General features: G+C 39.9%; 2 protein-coding genes across 14 annotated transcripts in view; one reads left to right on the top strand and one right to left on the bottom strand.

The window, feature by feature from the left end:
- The first annotated feature begins 24 nt into the window (after window positions 1–24).
- On the top strand, window positions 25–11,183 carry ZNF830 (zinc finger protein 830). The gene is made up of 10 exons (XM_021528758.3): window positions 25–168; window positions 275–374; window positions 1,364–1,484; window positions 2,012–2,045; window positions 3,258–3,469; window positions 3,830–3,920; window positions 4,586–4,649; window positions 7,531–7,611; window positions 8,919–8,995; window positions 10,716–11,183. Exons 1-10 carry the CDS (start codon window positions 47–49, stop codon window positions 10,897–10,899), a joined length of 1,086 nt encoding a protein of 361 aa, XP_021384433.2. The 5' UTR covers window positions 25–46; the 3' UTR covers window positions 10,900–11,183.
- Window positions 6,389–21,111, bottom strand: part of LOC110469722 (poly(rC)-binding protein 3) — a 497,662-nt gene continuing 482,939 nt past the window's right edge. For 9 of the 13 annotated variants that reach the window (XM_077784918.1, XM_077784925.1, XM_077784921.1 and 6 more), the window contains one exon: window positions 18,704–20,336. In XM_077784918.1, the coding sequence (XP_077641044.1) occupies window positions 19,988–20,336 (349 nt within the window). In that variant the 3' untranslated portion in view covers window positions 18,704–19,987. Of the gene's footprint in view, window positions 8,500–17,454; window positions 18,069–18,703; window positions 20,337–21,111 lie in introns of those variants that run through there. The other 4 variants (XM_077784945.1, XM_077784942.1, XM_077784941.1 and 1 more) reach the window with 3 other exon arrangements.

The following is a 21,111-nucleotide window of genomic DNA, read 5'->3' on the forward strand; positions in this document are numbered from 1 at the left end:
GCAGCGTCACGCGCGCGCCGGCGCCGCCCGCGCGCGCCGGGCGAAGATGGCGGCGGCCGGGGCGGGCGCGGGGCGGAAGCAGGTGCGGCAGGAGGAGCTGCGGCGCCTCATGAGGGAGAAGCAGCGCCAGAACGCCGGCAAGAAGCGCATCGACTCGCCCTTCGCCAAATATCCTCGGCACCCGGCTCCCTAGAGCTCGGCAAGGAGGCAGGGAGGGATGGGTGGAGGGAGGGCTCCGCGCCCCGCACGGTGCTTCCCTTAACGCGGCCGACACGTACAACAGCCTGGGGCACCTGAGCTGCTCCCTGTGCAACGCGCCCGTCAAGGGCGAGCTGCTGTGGCAGACACACGTCCTGGGCAAGCAGCACCGCGAGGTGAGCGGCGCGGCGGGCTCGGCCGGGCCTTGCTGCCGGGCAGCCCTTGGAAGGGAGGGCCGCAGCGGGGTCCGCGGGCTCGCTGCTCCCGGCTCTGTGGCAGTGGGAGCCGCGGAGCGCCGCCGGGGTGAGGGTGGGAACCAGCCTGGCTGCTCCGTCTGGCTTCTGTTCTCCCTGCCGGGGTTGCAAAGCCTGCCCTTAAAAAGGGGGTCCCGTGGCTTTCAGGGGTCCGCTCCTCCGGTGAAGCAGCTCCCACCTTAGCGGCAGGTTTTGGCTGTCACTTGTCTGCAGCTCGGACTTGGAACCCCGCTCCCGCCTTCCCGGGATCGCCTGGGACCTGTGAGCTGTCAAGTGACAGCTTATGCGGGCTTGAGAAGACATACTCTTGTCTTCCTCTGTAAATCAATAGTAAATACGAAGAACTTGTAAAGCAAGTCAGGGAGTTTGTAACTTGAATGCGACCCATTTTTTTTTAAAATCTTTTTAAGTTCTGCTGCTACTTCTTAGCAAAAGCTGAAAGACTGTGTTTAATTTTACAAGTACTCAGGAAAAGACCAAAGAAACAGAGAGGTTGCAGTTCATTGCCTGCATTTGGACTAGATAACTGTGGCAAAGCAGGGGATGTCTTTCATGCTGTTAAAACGCCATGTTTTAATTCTAAAACTTAATAGCTACGACCTTAGAATAAACCCAGCCTTCCTGTTCTTTTCTCCAGTGCCTTACTGCTGTCAGTGTCACTGCTCTGTCTTCATTCTTATTAGTACAGCCTGCCTTGTGTGAGTGTCAGTTCTTCTTTCTCCATGCCACATCATTCCAGAGGCTGACAGAAACACTGGTCTTTCTTTTGGTACCTGTGGTGTCTGTTTCAGTGATACTGTTCTAGAAATGTATTAGCTCACTTTGATGAGCTGTTGTAAAAACTCTGTATTTTAAACTGCAATCCAGAAGTTACTGCTAGTAACGTGTCCCAAATTCTTATTCCTTTACAGAAAGTTGCAGAATTAAAAGGCACAAAGCAGACGGCCACTGGCTCAGCTGCTGGCACATCGTCTCATTCTGTCAAGAGAAAAACAGTTGAGACAGAAAATACAGACCTAAAGAGAGTAAAAGGTGATGAGAGAGAGAAATGCTTGCCAGAATCCATCCATTTTACATCTTGAATGTTTTTGGTTTGTTTTGTTTCTGTGGAAGTGAGTGTATTCATACTCATTGTTCAGTTAATGTCAGCTCATTGCTGCTGAAAAGGGGAAAAGTTTGCTTGCCCTTTCTCTGTGAGTTCTATGTCAGGAGAGAACTGTGCTTTTGGGAGTTTATCTGGTTTTTTCTGGGTTATTGGGTTAAGTTAGATAAGGGAACTGTGGGCTTGGCCCAAATAGTTTGAGAAGCAGTGTAAATTAAGCAGTAGGAGCACTTGCCTAGAAGTGGTGTTATTCCTTTTCAGTTTTCCTCAAACCATGCACCAAAGTTCTTGCCAAAGGAAAGACAGTTAATTTTTTGCCTTGGTGCTACCAGACATGTAAATATATGAGACACGATAAATACATATGCATCTGGGAACTTGGTGCTGTCATAGAAGTCAGGGGATTGTTTCTTTTAAAAGCCTGGATTCTAAGAAGTGACTCTTGGCTGTTGTACAGGTACAGACGAAAAGCCACACACGTCTTCATCGGGGTAAGTAGATCTTGTTATTATGTGTGAATTCTTTCTAACTACCAATGGATGCATTCTCATCCAGCTCTTCGTTGTCTCTGCTTCCTAGACAGGGGCAAAGGTTCAGAGAGTCAGCAGATCCTGCTTCTGCCTGTTCTCTAACAGAGCTGTATATTCCTGAACATGGCAGCATTTTCCTGGGTGGACATAATTGTATCAACTCTTAAGACTTTCTGAGAAAACAAGAGTTATTTTACTGTCACCAAAAGATTTCAAAGGATTGACATCTGGTGCTATTACACAGCTTGAACATAACCAGATTGTAGCATGTACTCTAAAAATGCTGAGATCCAACAGAAGAGGTGGCAGTCTGAAATTAAGAAAAAAATTTGAATGTATAATTAAATGATATTTATTAACAAAACCTACTGGCAAATGACAGATCTTCATTAGGATGGTTTTTGTCACCTAAAATTCATGTAGGTGCATATGCTGTGGTTGAACTTGTACAAATATAGGAATGTATTTGACTTCAAGGGGTTGGGTTAAGCATCTCAACTTCCCCTAGAAATTTCTGATGGTATTCGGACATCTTTGTAGGGTTGGTAGATGTCAAGCGACACTTGTGGGTCTCCTTTACACTTCACAGGATAAATTGCTACCTTGCATAGGAAGTTGCTAGAAACTTGCTGTTTCCTTGTAGGAGTTTGAGTTTTTGTTGAAAATTAACACTTGAGAGGTTTGTCCAGTTTTGAACTTGTTGGTATAATTAGTTTAAAATATAATGTGGAAAAATATTTGGCTTTCAGGCTGCAGCTATTCCAGCAAATCTATGTTTTCTCATTGCTGAGCCTATGTGGCTGTTCTAAATTGCAGTCCCTAGACAGCACTAGGTACGAAAATTAAGTAGCAAATTACTTAGTAGGTGGAAAAAGAATTACTTGAACCACCATTCCAATTTGTTACGGCTTATTTTTATTAATGTGAATATGCAAATGAAAAAATGGATCTAAAATATTTTTTATAATTAACCTGGACATTTCTGAAGGATGTAAAATGAGAGCCCCAAGTGTGTGCTGCCCTCAGACAGTGGCTGTGTTGGCAGCTGTGCGGCTGAGGGCATTGCTCAGTACCTCACGGCCTGCATTGCTCACAGAGGGACAGGGCTGCTGCTGCTGGACTGGAGTCATTGCTGTGAAGTTTCAAACAGTTGTGTTGTGGGCTCTTTACCAGGCTGCCAGCAGATTTCTTTGATGAAGCAGAGCAAGAGAGTGCCAGTGTACAGCTTTCCAAGCGCCGAGGTCCCAGTTTATTGTCAGGGAATTACGATGACGACGATGATGATGAAGAGGAGGAACAAGAACAATCAAGCAAGTCTTCGGTTGTGCATAAAACTGAAATTCCACCTCCAACTCAAGAAGTAATAGCTAATTCTCTGCCTGCAGGTAATGATGACTGAAATAGTAATTAGTAATTCTTAGTAATTAATAGTAATTCTCTGTAAGGAGAAACTGTGATTTAACTGATGATGAAAGGTTTTTATTTTTCTAATTATTGCCATTAGGTGGTGGTGAGGGTGTGTAATACTGGAAGTAGAGATAAACTAGCCAAGAATCTCCTTTTATTGTGTGGTGGTTTCTTATTGATTGTATGTTCTACTTGTTTGAGGTTGCCAAGGGAAGTAACATCTGGCTGTTCTTTCCTTGATTCAGTAAGGTGCTAACTGAAATTCCTGTTTAGTAGGAATTTTAGAAAATGCCTGAACATCTGTTCTTTTTGTCATAGACTTCTGTCCTTTCCTATAGACTTTTTTGACACCAGAACTCCAGCTGCTCCTATAGTTTCTCATTCAGGATCCATACAGAAAGCAGAGATACAAGAGAAGGTAATTGAAAGGTAAGCAGTCAAATCAAATATTGATAGTCTTAGGAACTGTAAATATACGTTTATCTTCCAGGAGATAGGGACTGTGATCACTTAGAACTTATTGTTATGTTTCATGCAGAACAGTTTGTATATATGTGAGCCTCAGGCATTATTTCAGACAGGTATCTTGCACCCTAGGGACAAGAGAAGAGATGGAGCAATGTCATACAGAGTGTTTGACATCTCTTTGCAAATTTTAACACAGGTTACTGTGGGAGCTTCATGTCAACCACTGCTTTCCACTGTTTAAAGGAAACTGCTTGTTCTATGGTAATGGTTCAGCTCACTTGAGCACTCCTTTAGACAGTGCTTTAGTCTTTCAGAAGTAGAAACTGTGCTGTTACAATGTTCCGGTGTTCAGCACACTGGAAAGAACAGTTTAAGAATCATAAGCTACAGCTCTTGTTTTAACAGTGAGATTTAAACCTTTCTGTGCTGTTCCTTCAAAGTGAGGAAAGACCAAGCTGAAGGGGGAGGTTTTCGTGGTTGTAGATAAAATTAAAAGCTTAAAAATCTTGCTGTGTTTCTGCATACTTACACAAAGGATTATGAATTTTGTTCTTGACTGCTTTTAACTCTGAAGTAAAGCAGATTGTAAAGTGTTAACTTGGGCTAATAGTAATCAAATATTTCAGGAAAGAAAACACTGCTGAAGCTTTGCCAGAAGGTTTCTTTGATGATCCTGAAGTGGATGCAAAAGTAAGTGATCTACTTGTTTTATGTTACTGGATTTATTTCTGCCAGTTGTAATGATTTTCAAAGTAGTAAGGATGCTTTTCCAGGCAATCATACCAGAATATAAGAAAATAACGGAACTATTTAGACTAAAATAGACTATTTCAGTTGGAAGTGACCTGCAATAACCATCCAGTCCAACTGCCTGAAAACTTCAGGGCTGAACAGAAGCTAAAACTTGCTCTGTCCAAATGCTTTTTAAGTGCTGACAGGCTTGGGGCATCAGCCACCTCTCCAGGAAGGCTGTTCCAGTGTTTGCCCACCCTCTTGGTATAGAAATGCTTCCTACTGCCCAGTCTGAACCTCCCCTGGTGCAGCTTTAAACATTCATTCTGTGTGAATTAGAAAACATGAAAAGGGATGGAGGTGGGCAGGAAGAGCTTGTTAAAGTCATCTCTCAGAAGGTATTTTTGATTTTGGTTCTCTGTGACTCTTAAAGAAATGTCATTTGTTGGCTGGAATACTGAACTGAGATTTCTGTGAGTCATCCCAGGAAAAGCAGTTCACTTAATTTGTACGTTCAATTTTGCTTTGGAACTGAGGATATAATACTTCTATAATGTCCTTTGTGACATCCTGCTGGAAAGTGTTGAGTCACTGTGTGACTGATAGGGTGCATCCTGTTGGAATGAAAACAGTGCCATTATGGCACACACTGTCATCTGTAGTACTGGTTACAGCACAAGAGTGAACTTGGTCTCCAGCCCTCTCATCTTTTACCACTTTGGGGTTTTATGATGATCAGAAAAGAAATGTGGGTATTCACTTTATTTCTCATAAAAAAAACCCCACAACTAAAAATCTTGGAATTCAAAAACATTCATACGTCAGCTTGCACGGTGCAAATGATGACCAAAATAAACACTGGTATTTGAAATACAAACCTTTTCTTTTGTTTTGTTTTGTGAAATTTGCCACAGATTTGATGGCTTTCTTGCTTTTTAAATTGAAATATAGTGCTATAGGCCAAAGAATTTTTATTTTCTTTATTTCCTTGTTCTTACAGTGGAAAGCTGCTGGTGTATTTAAATGGCATTGTGAAGCCAAGCCATGACATCTAATTTGGAGACCTTCCAAATAATGCTTCTTCATGTTCAGTTATTCCCACTGGCCCAGCTAACAAGCTTAGGTGTTTTATTTGCTCTGGCAAGACTCTTTTGGCAGTGCTCATGCCCATGTGTTGCCATATGTGAAGAGTTTTGAATAATGATATTTCAAATATTGAAATATGTAGCAGAAAAAGCCATGCTTTGGCTTTTTTTTTTTTTTTTTTTGTTCTGTGTTTAACTGAAGTATTAAATTTTTCAAATACTTAGTTTCATAAGTTGGGAATTCAGGAAAGGAGAATCTGTTTGTATCTATGAGGACACTGGTTAGTGACCTTTGTTCGGGTTATTGCCTGCACTGATAAATTTACAAGTGGTTACTTGTGCCACTGAATTGCTTGCAGTGGCTCTTCCTTTTAATCAGCCCTTTCTAAGTGTAACTAATACTCAGAAGAAGTAAAATGTTTGTGACATCACTTATATTGAGGTGACTGCAGTGGTTCTGTGTTGGAATTGTACACAAAATAATTATTTGAAGAGTTAACTGGGCGTTTGAAAGGGAGATTGTGGGTGTGAAAAATGCTTGTTATTTGCATCACGTACTTATAACGCAAATAAATTCTGGATTAGATAAATATTTCAAGAAAAAAGAATAACTTTAGTGTTTAAATTTATTGTAAGAAATACAAATAATTATGAATTACAAAAGACAACCACAATGCATAATAACACAGTACATGATAGAAATAATAACAGAACAGAAAAATGAAATGATGACTATTACTTCCCAGTATGAGTTTGCTTGGACGCTTCTAATTTATTCTATAAACTTAATTCATATTACTTGACTACTTGACTTTGTATAATCACTCAGGAACAAAACACACCAAACTGTTGTCTTTGCTAAGGTGACAACGGACATGTCACCAAAAGACCAGAATGAATAAAGGGAAAATAAAACTAATGCAAAAAAAGATGGTATCATGACTTGCTATGTTCAAACTATTAATTCTCCTAGCTACATAATTTCTAACCAGTCCTGAGTCAGGCATAATCTGTCCTCTAAAATATATTATATGCCACATCTTCCAGTCTTGAATTGTGGAAGTTTCAATTACACAGGTAGACTACCTTGTTTATTTATTTGCATTAAAAGCACAATCTGGCTTTGATTACCTTGGCTGTAGATCTTAAACACATTCTTACCACTACTACTTTTTCAGACTTCATGTCCTAGTATTAAATGCCACCTACCACAGAATAAAAAGCTTTGCATGTCATTAAGATTGGTTTGTATCTGTACAGTTTCTTCTGTTAGCCAACAAAATTAAACTATATTTGAAATACAGTCAGGCTACCTAACACCAGCAGACTAGTGACTGAAGGGTTTGATGCTTTATGTTCACTGCTTTTTGGCTTGTGAAATGGCTACTGTATGCAATTGTACAGGCAGCTTACAGAATAATATAAGTTATCACCTGACACAGTGAAATGACAGACCATCAAACTCACTTTTGTTGCTCCAGACATTCCACACGAGCCACTTTTAGTCAATAATTATTCTTTAATGCTGCAATCACGGATGTTGTTTTAATCCAGAAGTAGAGTCAGATTTTTCTTCTGAAACCATGGTGCAGCTGCACTCTGTCACTCATATCTATTACTTAAACTGAAATGTATCAACCAGACTTTTCTGATAACACAGCATATTTTTTCATATTTCTCCTGTTTTTTTTTTACAGTGCCCCAGAGAGTCATTAGACTTAAACTGTTAATTTATAAATTTCCATGTTCCTTAGGTGAGAAAAGTTGATGCTCCAAAGGATCAGATGGACAAAGAATGGGATGAATTTCAAAAGGCAATGCGACAGGTCAACACAGTAAGTAATGGAATCTATATTTATTGATTCTAAATACTATACACAATAAGGAAAACAACAGTTTCATGCAGCTCTGCAGAACAGCCGACATCTGCATTTGTCAGCTGTTTGTTTCAATGCAGTGTGTGGTTAAATGCACTTTATAAATGAGCAAAGGGTTCCTTGTATTTTCCACATAAATGAAATAAAGTTGAAAACTATTAATCAAGATCCAGTCATATGTATCTAGTTATATTTTTTACACTGTATTTTATTTAAATATATATAGCTAGCATATACCTCAGATCAGTGTCCTGTGTCCAAACAGGACACAATTGTGGGCTCTTCTTTAGCTCTGTATTCATATTTTAACTTTTAAAAACACTACCAATTTTTCTGTCTTTTTAAAAAAGTATCTATAAAGTGTAGGTAACCTGGATTTAGTGTTTAATTTAAATGTACTGGAAATGAACTCCAAAATCTGGGAAGATGACAGAAGAATTTGAGACATGTAAATTTGGCCAGTTTTTCTGTACTTCAGTTTTTCACTGTTACCATTGCATGGACAGTCTTCCTGCAGCAGGTGTTTAGAATTTAAAACTGCACTACAGATTACCTGATGTTCTCAGTCTTGCCTTAGAGTATTTGCTATCCTTTAAATTATTTTAATTGTAAATAGTTACTCATGTCAACTGCTAAGAAAAGTGGTGCAGAAAAATGTATCATTGCTCATTTTAAAGCAGTCAGCACTATAAACAGAGCGAATGTTCATACAAAAGCGGTGGTGGATACATTTTGCTAGCATAAGCCATTCAGATAATTCTTCAGTTTAGGAGGAATCTTCTCAGTTATGCGTGGACCATTGATTGCATAGCATCTCCCAGACATTCAGATTTGAGAAAGTATATGCTGAAAAAAATAACAGGTTAGAAACACTTCGGGATCTAGTGGGAATATTTAAACAGCATGTTCAATAAGTGGTGTGTATTTAAGTCCCAAGCACTGGGATAGAGCTCCCGTTTCAGCCTCAGACTGTGGATGTGTGTTGTTTGTTTATGATCAGTTTCAAATCGTAGTGTATTGAGAATTTCCAAAGATTAACCCCAAAGCAGCCAAACTACTTTTGATTTTAAGAAAAAGCATTTCCATTTCAAATTTAACCAGACTATTTTTTTTTCTGTATTTGCCCTTCTAAAGATGGGAATATACATAGAGGAGACTGACACTAACTTCAGGTAGAGGGGAGCAGGGGAGGACACAGACATTGTAAAGGAGTGGAAGTGGAATTCAGGATGAAGGTGAATTTTCTCAGTGCTTTTCTGGTTTAGATTTCAGAAGCAATAGTGGCAGAAGATGATGAGGAGGGACGACTAGATCGCCAGATTGGAGAAATTGATGAGCAGATGTAAGTAGATCAATTTTTCCTCAAATTCTCTGTTCTCTAGCAGTAATGCATTGCTCTTTGATTAGAGTGATAAAAACACTTCTAATCTGCGATGCTACCTTTCATTAATCATTTGAAGGCCAGACTCCCTCAAATTGCAGAATGACACCTAATAAAGACATGGATTTTTATCCAAAGTTTTGTAACTTTATCCAAAAGACAGAATGCACTGCAATCACTGAAAGCACACAAGGCAAATTTTTGGAACAAACTGTCCCTCTTCCCCTGCCAAGGGGCTTATTGTCTTAATTTTTATTTCCATGGGAATTCTGATGGATGTAGAATTTATGTGAACATTTTTAAGAAACATTATCTGTATTGAAAATGTCCTGTGGCAAACCCTCATAATTCTAGTAGAAGTTTACTTAAAGGTTTGTTGAGTGATGCACTTCATTACATGAAGCGGTTTGTTTGGTTTTGTTTTGCTGAAATAGTGGGTGTGGTGGTTGGATGGGCATTGGTTTGAACTCAGGTAATCTGAAACACAGCTCAGTGGAGCAGTTTGTTACCATTTCCGTGTAGCTCGACACTCTGGTATTTATTAACACTGATAATGGCAATAGTAGTGACTGAGAAGAAAGAGATGCAACAAAAAGAAGACACTAGAAATTAAAGCAACACTTCAACCATCTGGGCAGATTTACATGCTGCATATAATCAGCAGTGTATGGTAACAAGAGCATTGGGTTCAAGCTGAACTCTGCTATTACAGGAATGTCTTTTAACAATGTTAATGTAATTCTGCTGAGGGCTTGAGCTAAACCTGCCTCTCTTTGAGGATTTATTTTTCTCACTAGCTAGGGCTGTAAGTACATAGAACCAAATTCAAAAATTTGTAGAGTACTTCAAGGTTTAACTATAATTATTTTTCCCCAAAGTAAAAGTTCTAAACACATTTTTAAAGACTTCTTGTAACTTGGACTTTGAGTGCATTCAAATGCAGGCTATTTCAAATAAAGTTGAAAATGAAATAAATTCCTCGGCCTTCAAATCTTCAGCTATGACTGTCTGTAAGAATCATGTTGGTAATATGCCAGGGGAAACAGAATCCAGAAAATAAAATGCAAATAACAATGAAAGAGTCAAAGGAGAATTTTAATCAGGCTGGTACTGCTTGGCATTTTCAAAAAAAATACTCCGTTTAAAGTGGCTAGAATGGTTATAAAACACAATTCAAGGACAGAACTTTTTGAGTGGATGGAAATGTGAAACCTTTGGATTGTGTTTACTTAAAATCTTCTGTTACCACAGAGGAAGCAGATAAAGAATCTGAACACTTTGTGCCGTTTTTTTTTTATTTTCAGAGATGCTACCACTAAGTTATCAAAATTGATGTCATACTTTCTCTCATGAGAACCATAAATGGAACAAAGAATGGTGTTCCTTCTTCTGTGGAGATGGATATTGGTTCTGTGCTTTCTGAAAAATAGTTTGTGACTGTATAGCAGTTGTTAAGTATTTGGATTAGATCTCATTGCTAGAGAATTGACCAAACCTCTCCTTTCCTTGAGCAGAGTTTTCACATGATGAACACTGAGAGGGTACACTAGCATCTTGAAAGCTTATTTCTTTTTCACTGATGGGAAGCTTCTTTATCCAAAGTTGTAAAAGCAAAATCCAGCATTGGAGGTGATCATATTAATGTGGAAAGGCCTTTAACAAGTGTTTCACTTTCCAACAGCGAATGCTACCGCCGTGTTGAGCTTTTGCGGAACCGCCAGGACGAGATGAAGGAGAAGTTAAAGGAAGCCATGAAATTAAAAGCAGCACAAGAGAAAGAGGAGGAGGATGTTGGTAGTGAAGATGAAGAAGAACTGCAGGATTTGTTGTCACAAGACTGGCGGGTGAAAGGGGCTTTGTTGTAGCATTTCTGCAACATGGTTGACTCTTTTTATCTGTGGTCTTACTTCCATTGTTAGAAGGGAGATTCTTCTGTTAAATATTTATTTAAAGAGGATTGTGAGGTAAAGAGCCAAGCTTATTGAAAAAAATTTGTAGATCTACAGTGGTGTATTACTTGTTGTAAAAACTGTATATTGCAAATGTTTTACAATACTGAATGCACCTTTCCTATTAAAATTACTGTTTCCTACTGGAAGTATTTTAGTGGGATTAATAAATGTGTAAAGAATCTCTAGGCTTTTGGAAACATTAGCTCAGTTTGGTAATTTTGAATCAGCTTAATGTCTATAGACGTTCATAGTCTACAGATTTTTCCTAGGTTGGGGGTTTAGGGAAAATATTATGCATTTATGTTTTTTTAAAATTTATAGGTGTCCTTCTGTCCATTGCCCCAACTCCCAATAAAATATGTACATTTTTTTTAGGGTCTGTTACAGTTTCTCTGTGTTTATAAGGTCTAAGCTCAGAAATGCTGAGCTACAGCTTCTCCACAGTGTATAGCCTATAATGTGCCATAGCACTGCTGCATATTTTTCTTTATAGTCTCCTGTTTTGCTTAGTGCAGCCATCATGTAGCATACCTCACACTTCTTGAACCACAGGGAGGAGAACACAGTGGTTACATATCTGCATCACTTAATGAAAGGGTAACAAAATGCCTGAGAGGAAGGTACTGCACTGGAAACTGAGGAGGTAAAATAAAAACTGCAGATACTGGAAATTTTGTTAAAATACTATCTTAGGCACAGAAAACATCTACAATTGATTCTGTTCTGATAAACACAGATTAGGTAAAACCAAGAATTATCAAACTTGACAAGACTGGGAAATGGAGAGCAGAGCTACCTTTGGTAAGTGTCTTTTTTTTTTTTTACTTCTTTAAATCTTCAAATATTTCAAATTTGATGAGGACATTTTTAAAATAACAGGAATGTGTGGCTTGAATGATATAAAAAAGTAAAGTTGTTAAGAACAGGTTAACCATTTCTTTAATATTCTAGATTTAGAAGTGAGATTTTAAACGGAGAAAACAAGCTTTGCTCTTACGAAAGCATTCCAGTTACTTGACTCAGAGATGGTTATCAACCAAGCAATTAAGATTAGAACTAAACTTAGGTGTTTGATTTGCTTGTTTTGGGGAAAATATTTGATATGGCAGAAGTCCTTTCCTTACAGTGAGATGCTTTTTTATCACTGAATTTCCACGATCCTTGGGTTCAGCTCTTCCTATTTATAAAGCTGTCAAAATTCAGGCAATGGTCCCTAGTGGTTTATGGCTGCCACACTTTCCTGCACTCACAGGCTGGCTTACAGCATAGTAAGAGGAAGTGTAAGTAGCTGTTGCTGCTGAAATACTTGATGTGACACAAGAAGTCTTACATGAATTAGGACTGTCACCGAGATAGCAACATTCAAAGAGTATTGAATAGAATAAGTGTTCAGAGAATATTGAAATTAATTATGAATCTTTGGACAAGTTGGAGAAAACTTAGCTGGACGAAAATGGAAATAAAATGTCTTTAGAAAGCGGGAAACTTTCAAACATCAATGTCTAAGGTGCCTTCATGCTGCAGTGAAAGATCTCTAAATCCATTTATCCTGTAAAGAGAACTTCCATCTGAGTGGGTGGTGCAATGTTAACAGGACAGTCTTTTTCAAAACAAACCAAAGCACAGTCCCTCAACTTCCCTCTGAGAAAAGCTAAGCTAAGTTTCTGATTGTTCTGCTTATCTTTGCTTTTCACTGACCCCACTCACCAAAGTACACAAACTTGTTAACACTTAAACTTCAGAACCACTCTGTATTTGGCTTAATATCAGAGAAACAGATGTAATGAATGTAATGAGCATTGTGGACATGCATGTTTTGACAGTATAAAAATGCTAATCTCCGAGTCTATAAATTGCACTACCTTTTTGTACATTTTTCTGTAATTTTACTTTCATCTTGCACATAAATCTGTAAATCATGGTTTCAACTGTGGATGAGTAGGAAATTAACTGAGCATCAGTTCAGCTGTTTTAGTCCAGTTGCCTTCATCTTTAAAGGTATCTTGTGGTAAGAAGCTAAAGGCAGTGAGTTTAGTCACAGTGCAAGGATCTTGAACATTCAAATCCAAATCAGTGTACCCCACTGTTACTAGGAGAAGATGGCAGGAACAAACGCCAGATCACTCATCATTCTATTTGTTCTCCTTGCATAACTTGCTGAAAGGGTAAGGATGGGCCAGCCAGGGGGTGTGTGCATTGCTGGGGAAGTTACAGCATCCATCCCTCTTGGTTGTGTCTTGTTTAGGAGTTGGTGCACTTTTCCTTGGATCTCACAGATCTCCAAACATGGTTTTATCCAAGTGTTTTACAGCTTACTGCATACAACTCTACCTTTCTTCAGCATTTGAAACAAAGCTTTTAGAGAGTTTTGTGAAGATGATGGAAATCTCTTTGTCCCTTTTGACCACTGACGTGCAAGTGCTGTTGTGTCAAGAGGGTAAGAAATCATCCTGCTTTTTAGCAATGAAAGCATGGCTGTAAGAGAGAAGTAGCCTAATCTCATTTAGTAGTCAAGCTAATTTATTAAGGGAAAAAATCTCCTGTATCTTAGAAAAACATATGGATAATTTGTAATCTTAAGTATGTCTTCAGTTTTAGAAAACAATTTTTGTACTTCTGATGAGCTATTCAGATAGATTATTAACCAGAGGAAATGATTGTTTTTAAAATATGTACTTAATTTCTTTCTCATTTCTTAACTTCCTTGAATTCTGTTTCTTAACAATAAAGATGAAAGTAATCCTAATAATTAGCTCTGTCAATAACCATTATTAAAAATGAAATTTTAATTGGCATTAGGAAGACTATTTTAATTCTCTGATCTGCAGGACTTGCAGCAAACGGAGTTAGGGAAGACATTTGTAATCCTTATTTACTCATTTAGTAATGGAAAGTTGTCCAAACTTAGGAACTGTGGAATTTCATGCCACCAAATAGTTGAGATTCCCCAGTCCAGTGGTTTTGGAGCTGGTTTTGGAGCTGGTAAGTGACTTCCAGGGGCAGAATGTGTGTGTCTGCATGTTTGAAATGGATTTCCAGGGAGCAGCTCACCATAGCTACAGCTGCAGGTAGCGAGCTCTCCTCTGGCAAGGCAGGCAGTCACCAGTGGTAACTGCTGTGCTAACTTCTCTCCTGCTTGAAGAAATAAGCTGCTGCTGTCACGCCTTAGATATGGAACAAGGTCTGTATTTGGTACAGGGGAGCCCAAAAGTGACTGTACAAAACCAACAAACCCAAATAACAGCAAACCAAAGTTCTCATTTGATAATGTGATTGTTTCTCCTCAGCATTTAATTTTAAAATTTGTTTCAAATTGAAAATACTGATTGAAAAAAAAAAAAATAATGTTAGCTTTGGCCAGGCCCCCTGCCAATAAATTCAATTTGAGGAGAGACAAATTTTGCTTATTACATTCCACTATAATTACATTCTCTGCATTTTATAATCTTAAAAACTCTGAGCTAGAAATGAGAAAAATCATATTACTAAAATATTTTCAGCACTTAAGAATACTTTTTTTTCTTATAATTAATAATGGTTGCCCTAGAAAATCAGACATTCAGCCTGCATTAATCATGTTGTAGCTGTCATTAGAAACCACAGTGTGAGTATGTAATGTTACAGAAATTTCCTTGTGATAGGTACCATCAAATGACTTTGACTCTTTAATTTCAGTTATTGTCATAAGACACATGCCAGTCTGTAGGGGGACAGGACACATGCACTGATGCAGAAACTGATTTAATCAACATTACTGCATTCCTTCCTGGAACCATGGAATTAAGTACACTTCAGTGCCAAGAAGGGCAGTGTGTACTTACATCCCTAGAAAGTGTTGCTCGGGCCAAGAGATGGCAATTTCAGGTGTGAAGCAGTTTTTCAGTATCTGCCTTCATTTGATCTTCTGTTCATCAGCTCATTAGAATTATCCTGGCCCGATAGCTGGGAAAACAAATGTGAGCAATTCCTTTTTGTAAACATCTAAACCAGGTCTTTCTTCCAAAAATACTGTGGCGGCACTAATGCCTTGCACCACTGGTGGCTGCAGAAGTTACAGGGGATAGAAGAGATCTCTGTTCAAATCCCTCCTTTTGATGCTGTCCTTTGAACACACACTTTGTGTTACCCAGTTGAGCGGCCTGACAGTCTTCCCTGCAGAAGCTGTGCCACTGTTGAGCCACTCAGTTCAGAAGGGGAAGGTCCTGGCCCCAGAATACAAACAGTACTGGAATACATTCAGCTGGTGTTAAGGCTGTGGAAGAAATTGGATTTTCAGACTGTCTTGTGAAACTCAGCAAACAGTACCTTGCCTTCTGAGACTGAGGCACTTCCCAGGTGCCTCTGTTCATGGCACCAGTGAGACACTGCTGCTTCCTAGGAGCTTGACTGGCCCAGATGTGAACCTTGAGGCCCACAGATGCCCTCTGGCTATGCCTGAGAACAGAAAACACTCTGTGTATTAACAGAGGACTAACTTTGTTTATTTTCCTTCTGGTTCCAGACAGGATTCATGTTGTCAATGTTTTTTCACTTGAGAAACACAATAGAGCTGCTTGAATTCATTTGAGATATTTCCAGAAACCCAATTCCAATTTGATGACGCAAAAGCTGCAGAATTTGTGCTGTCTTTCATCTGAAAACTCACATTTGTGTGGGCAGTGACCTTTTCACAGTGAGTACATGCTTCCTCTTATCTACCTTTGGGCATGAGTGGTTTACTTTTCTGTCTAGATTACTATTATTCTTTACCCTTCCCCCCACCCCCCTTTTTTTCTTTACAACCTTGTCTTTTGTCTGTTTTGTATATTGAAGCTATTAGGAGCTTTTTCTTGCTATTCAGAAATATTTTCCAACTAAAATAATGAAATTAAGCTTAGATGTTAGCACATTTCTGCCTGTATTTTTGCAAAAACCCTCTCAGAAGACTTCTTTCTTAGTCCATGTGTCTTTATTTTACCTCTCCTCATTCCTCACACAAATGTGCCCCTGCACTATTTTGTTTAAATCTTTCAGTTCTGCAAGGCACATGTGAATTATTAATGTGAAAGATACTACACGCCCCAGAGCTGTTGCTGCCCTTTGCCTGGCAACTTTACTGGGAAAGCAAAGCTTTGACCTACTTAGTGTTAACCTGCAATAATATATATGTATTTTTAAAATTTACAGTAGCCAGACTAGCCATAGAAATAGTTTTTGCTGTTGAAGAAATGAAGACTTATAGAGGTCTCTGCTGTGAAAGCAGCTTCAGCTTTCCTTTCAAGAATGAGAAGTTAAATACATTTCAAGTAATAAAAATATATTTTAAGCAATAATAACAGAGAATTTTATCAAATTAGTATTACAGCCTATAGTTTTTCTAAGGGTTGGAATAGCTAATTGTCAACACTGGGTAAGGCCTCCTGGGTGCTGGGGTGCAGTGAGCTGTTCTGTAATGCCCCTTGGCACCCTTCATCATCAGGGGTTATTCTGTAGCTGCATCTTTATGGAGAAAGCTGTTGATTTCTACCAGTCTCCAAGTCTGCATGCACAGCCTGTTGTGCCCTGGTTCCAGGCTCAGACTTGAGAGCTCTCTGTACCCTGGAGACCATGGGGAATAATTGTGGTATGCCCCAAAAGCTCAGCGGGGGCAGGGAAGGGAAGCAGGACCCCAGGCTCAATCCCTGAAGGCAGATAGAGACCTTTGACAGAGCAGGGAGATGGAGGTTGTACACTCAGTCTTGTGTCATTAAGGATGCTACTCTTGCACTGCCAAAAGCTGTTTTCTCTTGAGGCCAGAGCAGTACCAGTACTGTGCCAGTACTGCCAATGCCCTAAGAGCAGAGGTGGCCAGAGCACAGCCAGGGGTGCTGTAATGCAGCAACAGCTCAGGGCCAGCCCCTTCCTTTTGCTTGTGTGAAGACAGAACTCAAGGCTGTGACTGCAGTGCTTCAGCAGATCTAAAAGAGGGTTTGAACAGCTGGAGCAGAGTGTCAGGGCAGGAGGAGACAGCTCCTGGGCCTGCTCAGCTCTCCATTCCCCATCCTACTGCACATTGCCTACTCCTCCCAGCTGTTGGGCTGGCTCCTGGCAGGGTGGAAGGTGCTGACTGGAAGCCTCTCTACTGGGCAGTGCTGCCGGGAATGTATTACAAAGGGCTTTAGTAATACAGTACTCAGCATCCAAGTTCATTCTTTTATATCTGATCTATAGCTCAGTCTGGGAAAAGACCAGAGATACAAATCAGTGGCTGCTTGTAATATGAAGCCAAATTTGTCTTTCCTATGCATTGAAAAGTTCTCAACATGCAGCTTTGTTAAAAAACAAATCAAGTTTTGTAGAAATACTGCTTACTCTACTAATTGCACAATCTGGCTCCCTCTAGTCCTGAAGAGACTCATCATGCCTAACAATGGGCTAACATCCTTACTAAGGTTGCCAGTCTTGCACAGATGTTGCACTGTTTCCCAATGAGCACTGGGACCTTAAGCGTGATGATATGAAACCTTTAATCATTAATTGAAAACAAGCAATTTGTCTGTGATCTTAGTTTGACAATCCATAAAATAGTGCTTCTTCAATAACAAGTTAGCAACTTGGTTACAAAGAACAAAGTTTAAACAACACAACAGTTGTATGCACAAAGCTACCACGTCTTTTTTTGTTTTTTAATCAGGAAAAAAATTTATTTATAAAAACGTCTCATTTAACTTGCTATCGAGTCTCTAGCTGAATACAGTGGTTTAGAACACTAACAGCCCATGCTTTTATACAGATTAGCCAAAGCATGAACATCAATGAAAACCAACCCCCGAAAATAACTTGTCTTTGCTTTATGTTATGAACCACAACAGTGTTAAAACTGGAACAGTAATGAAAGCAACACAAGAGTTAGGAAGCACAGTTGCTTAAAGAGTAAAGGAAGTGTTTTCTTTTGATGTCTCAGAATAATAAGAAAGTTAGAAATGGCAGAAACTCCTCTGTAGCTTAGTCCATAGAAAGCATTGTCTCATGGGGCTTTGGAAAAGTCCTGTCTGGTGGCTAATGCACTAGGGCATGATGAGATACGTTACAGGGCCCCCAGGCCAGTAACTTCTGAAGACAGCCTAAAATGTAGGAACAAAAATGAGGAAAAAAAAGGCAAAAAAAAAAAGAAAAAAAAAAATCTTCTCACTATTAAAAAAATACCACTTGAGTACAACCAGCATAGAACAGCATTTCAGTGCAGGCAAGTTTTCTCACACAGAAGTTGATGTTTTGTTTTTTTTTCTTAAATGTCAATTATTGAGACAGTTACAATAGTCCAGAACAATTTTACAGCAGTTTTTGAGAGCTTTTAAATAGCTGTGATACCTTGACATTATTCCCAGTTTTTCCTTCATTATATGCAACCAGAAAAAAAAAAAAAAAAAAAAAAGAAGAAAAAAGAAAACCCACAAACAAACAAAAAACCCACAAAACAAAACAAAAAAAAACCCCAACAAAACCAACCAAAAACCCCACTCGGATAAGTGCAAATTGTAACAATGGCAGTTCTACAAATGGTTACAGTGACAAAACTTAGTGCAAAGGTGCTAAGGTGAAGAAAAGCCCACAGAATACAGAAATGACACAAAATACTGAGATAGTACTGAGCCCTATACAATAACACACTTTGAAATACCATGTTTTAGAAAGTATTGCATTTGCATTGTGTTTTTAGTTTATATTAAAATGCACTGAATACAGTTCAATTGTTAAAGCTTTGTGTCCAAGGAGTGCAGAGTGGATGAACATGGCAGGCTAATGGGATTCTGAATTTGGAAGTGGTGAGGAAAACAATATTGCATTATTGAGTTATGAAACAGAAATTAAAAAGAAGGTGGATGGACAAACATAAAATGCAATCAAGAACTAGTTCCAACAGCTGGCAACCAGCCACTCCATTCCCCAGCTCTCTTGGCTTTGGCTGCCATTACCTGTCTCGTTTTAGTTAATCTGAACATCCTGAAGTGCTTGGTAAAGGGATAGGATCTGTCCAGGCAACAGCCTTTGAATGACCTCTAAAATGCTACATGGTTTCCATGATTACCATACAACCTGACTGCATGATCAGTGGGAAGTTAAACAGGGATGTATTTTGTACAGAAACCCAAGGAAAAATTGTCATTTTGTCTGAGTAAAACATACACGAGAGGAAATATGATAGAGTGACGGCATCTGGTTTGTACTTGCTCTGAAGTACTTTTAAAGGAATAAGTACTGTGTTGGTATATGCAAAACATCTGACTGCAAAAGACGGAGACTGCTCTCTCTCCCTCCCTCCCTAAAGCAGAGTTCTTAAAATTATGTTTTTCCAAAGCAGAGAAAAATGGTTGCACCCTTTAAAAGAATCATGTGGAAGGGCACAGGTAGAAGCACCTGAAGTTGGTACCTCCTAACTGCCATCTCCTGCTTGTAGGCAAATTTTGGGATGGGGGTCTCCAGGTCGTTTGGGAGCAGCAGAATGTCTGAGGGGGCCAGCAGCACTTCACAGGGCATTGCAGGGGCACTAGTGATCATGAGAAGTGCTAGATTTGCACGTTCTAGCAATAGAAAAAATACATCAGAGATGCCAGTTTGCCATAAGGAATTGTTCTGCAGTTGGAAGGATCCCTGCAAATGGATCTAAGGGTATTTTTATGCCTTGCTGTCACCATTTTGCCTCATTTACGTTTTTTCCCTTCTCTTCACTGTATCTCCCTAGCGGGCAGGGGGCAGCCCTGCCTTGCTGTGGGGCTGCTGAGGGCCAGCCCTGGGCGCAGCCCCATCAGAGGGACAGCGTTTGGGGAGGAAGGGCCCGGGATGGCACCTGCTGCTGTTGGAACTAGTTGGTAGGTGGTGCCTGGTGTTAGGTGTTATGGAGAGCGGAAGACGACTTGAGTCGGCAACAGTTAACACTAGCAATTGAACAGAAAATAAAAGATGCCGTATTGTTTCCTTGATAACTAGAATCTACCACAGACTCTTGGAAGAGCTGGCAAAGCTTGCATTGTGTCTCATCCCTTCAATATGGAGCAAACTTCTGGCGGTCAGATTTCTTAACCCCGCTCGTCGAAGGAATTTTGGCAGTGTAAGCGGACAAACTCCCCGTGGCCCCCGCGGCGGCCGCGGCATTTAGTGCCAGGAGTGGGACAGTTTTCATGCCAAGCAGACTGGAGACAGGAACGGCATAGTGGGTGGTTGGCAGAGTTGGTAGGGGAGGGGGGGTACTGACGGTAGCGGCGGAGGCGGCCGCCAGCACGGCCATGGAGGTGGGGGTGGAGGTAGGGGTGGCAGACTGAGAGAGGTTCATGTTGAGGTCAACAGGGGTCGTGACGGAAGCGGTCTGGGTGCTGACTTTAGCCATCTCTAAGCTGCAAACGAAGAGAGGAAGAGGAACAAACAGGTTGGGAGGGTTCAGCCAGGGCGGTGGGGCCGGGAGAAGGAGGAGGAGGAGGAGGAGGAGGGAAGGAGGGAGGGAAAGACAGCAACCACGAAAGGGCAGGATCCAGGATTAGATCGGTGGACGACGGGGACAGACGAGTGGGAGGGAGAAGGGGGAGAGAGAGAAAAAAAGGGAAAATGAGGGTCAAAGGAGGAACATGTTATGTGTTAAAGAAGAGAAATAACAAAAGGGTTTTCTATGATTTGATGGGGAAAACATTACTGAGACTCCAAAGTTCTTTCAGAACAGAAAAAAAAAAGAAAAAAGAAGAGGGTAAGGGGATGTTGCTAGTTCATTTTACATATGTAAGAAAGAAATCTAAGGAATGCAGGTAATGGCAAAAAGATGGAAAAAAACGAAACTTAAAAGAAAACTTAAAATAACTATGAGGTTTACTCCCCAGCACTGGTATGGTGAATTTTGCTTTTCAAAATTAGGGTATTTTTGAAAGGGGGACGCGGGGGGTTTTGGTAATTTTTTAAAATTTGTTGGTTTTGTACATAAATAATACCCTTAGTCATTTTGCTAGGATGAGAGGAGACTGAGCAACAATTTGCTGCTTCCATTTAAGGCGTGAAGTTTTTTTTGTTTTGGTTTTTTGTTTTTTAAGTGAGTTAGTTTTTAATTTCATTCACTGTGAGGTCAATGTGCATTTTTCATATAAAACAAACCAGATTAGCCAGTGTGTTCACTTTGGTTGATAC

This window comes from Lonchura striata, chromosome 1 (assembly GCF_046129695.1).
Source record: "Lonchura striata isolate bLonStr1 chromosome 1, bLonStr1.mat, whole genome shotgun sequence".
Lineage (NCBI taxonomy): Eukaryota > Metazoa > Chordata > Aves > Passeriformes > Estrildidae > Lonchura > Lonchura striata.

Excerpts from the sequence above, each read along its gene's own strand:
- ZNF830 (XM_021528758.3), top strand. The coding sequence starts at position 47 with ATGGCGGCGGCCGGGGCGGGCGCGGGGCGGAAGCAGGTGCGGCAGGAG. Across the intron at positions 1,485-2,011 it reads AGACCTAAAGAGAGTAAAAG|GTACAGACGAAAAGCCACAC; the intron begins GTGATGAGAGAG and ends GCTGTTGTACAG. Across the intron at positions 7,612-8,918 it reads CAATGCGACAGGTCAACACA|ATTTCAGAAGCAATAGTGGC; the intron begins GTAAGTAATGGA and ends TTTCTGGTTTAG.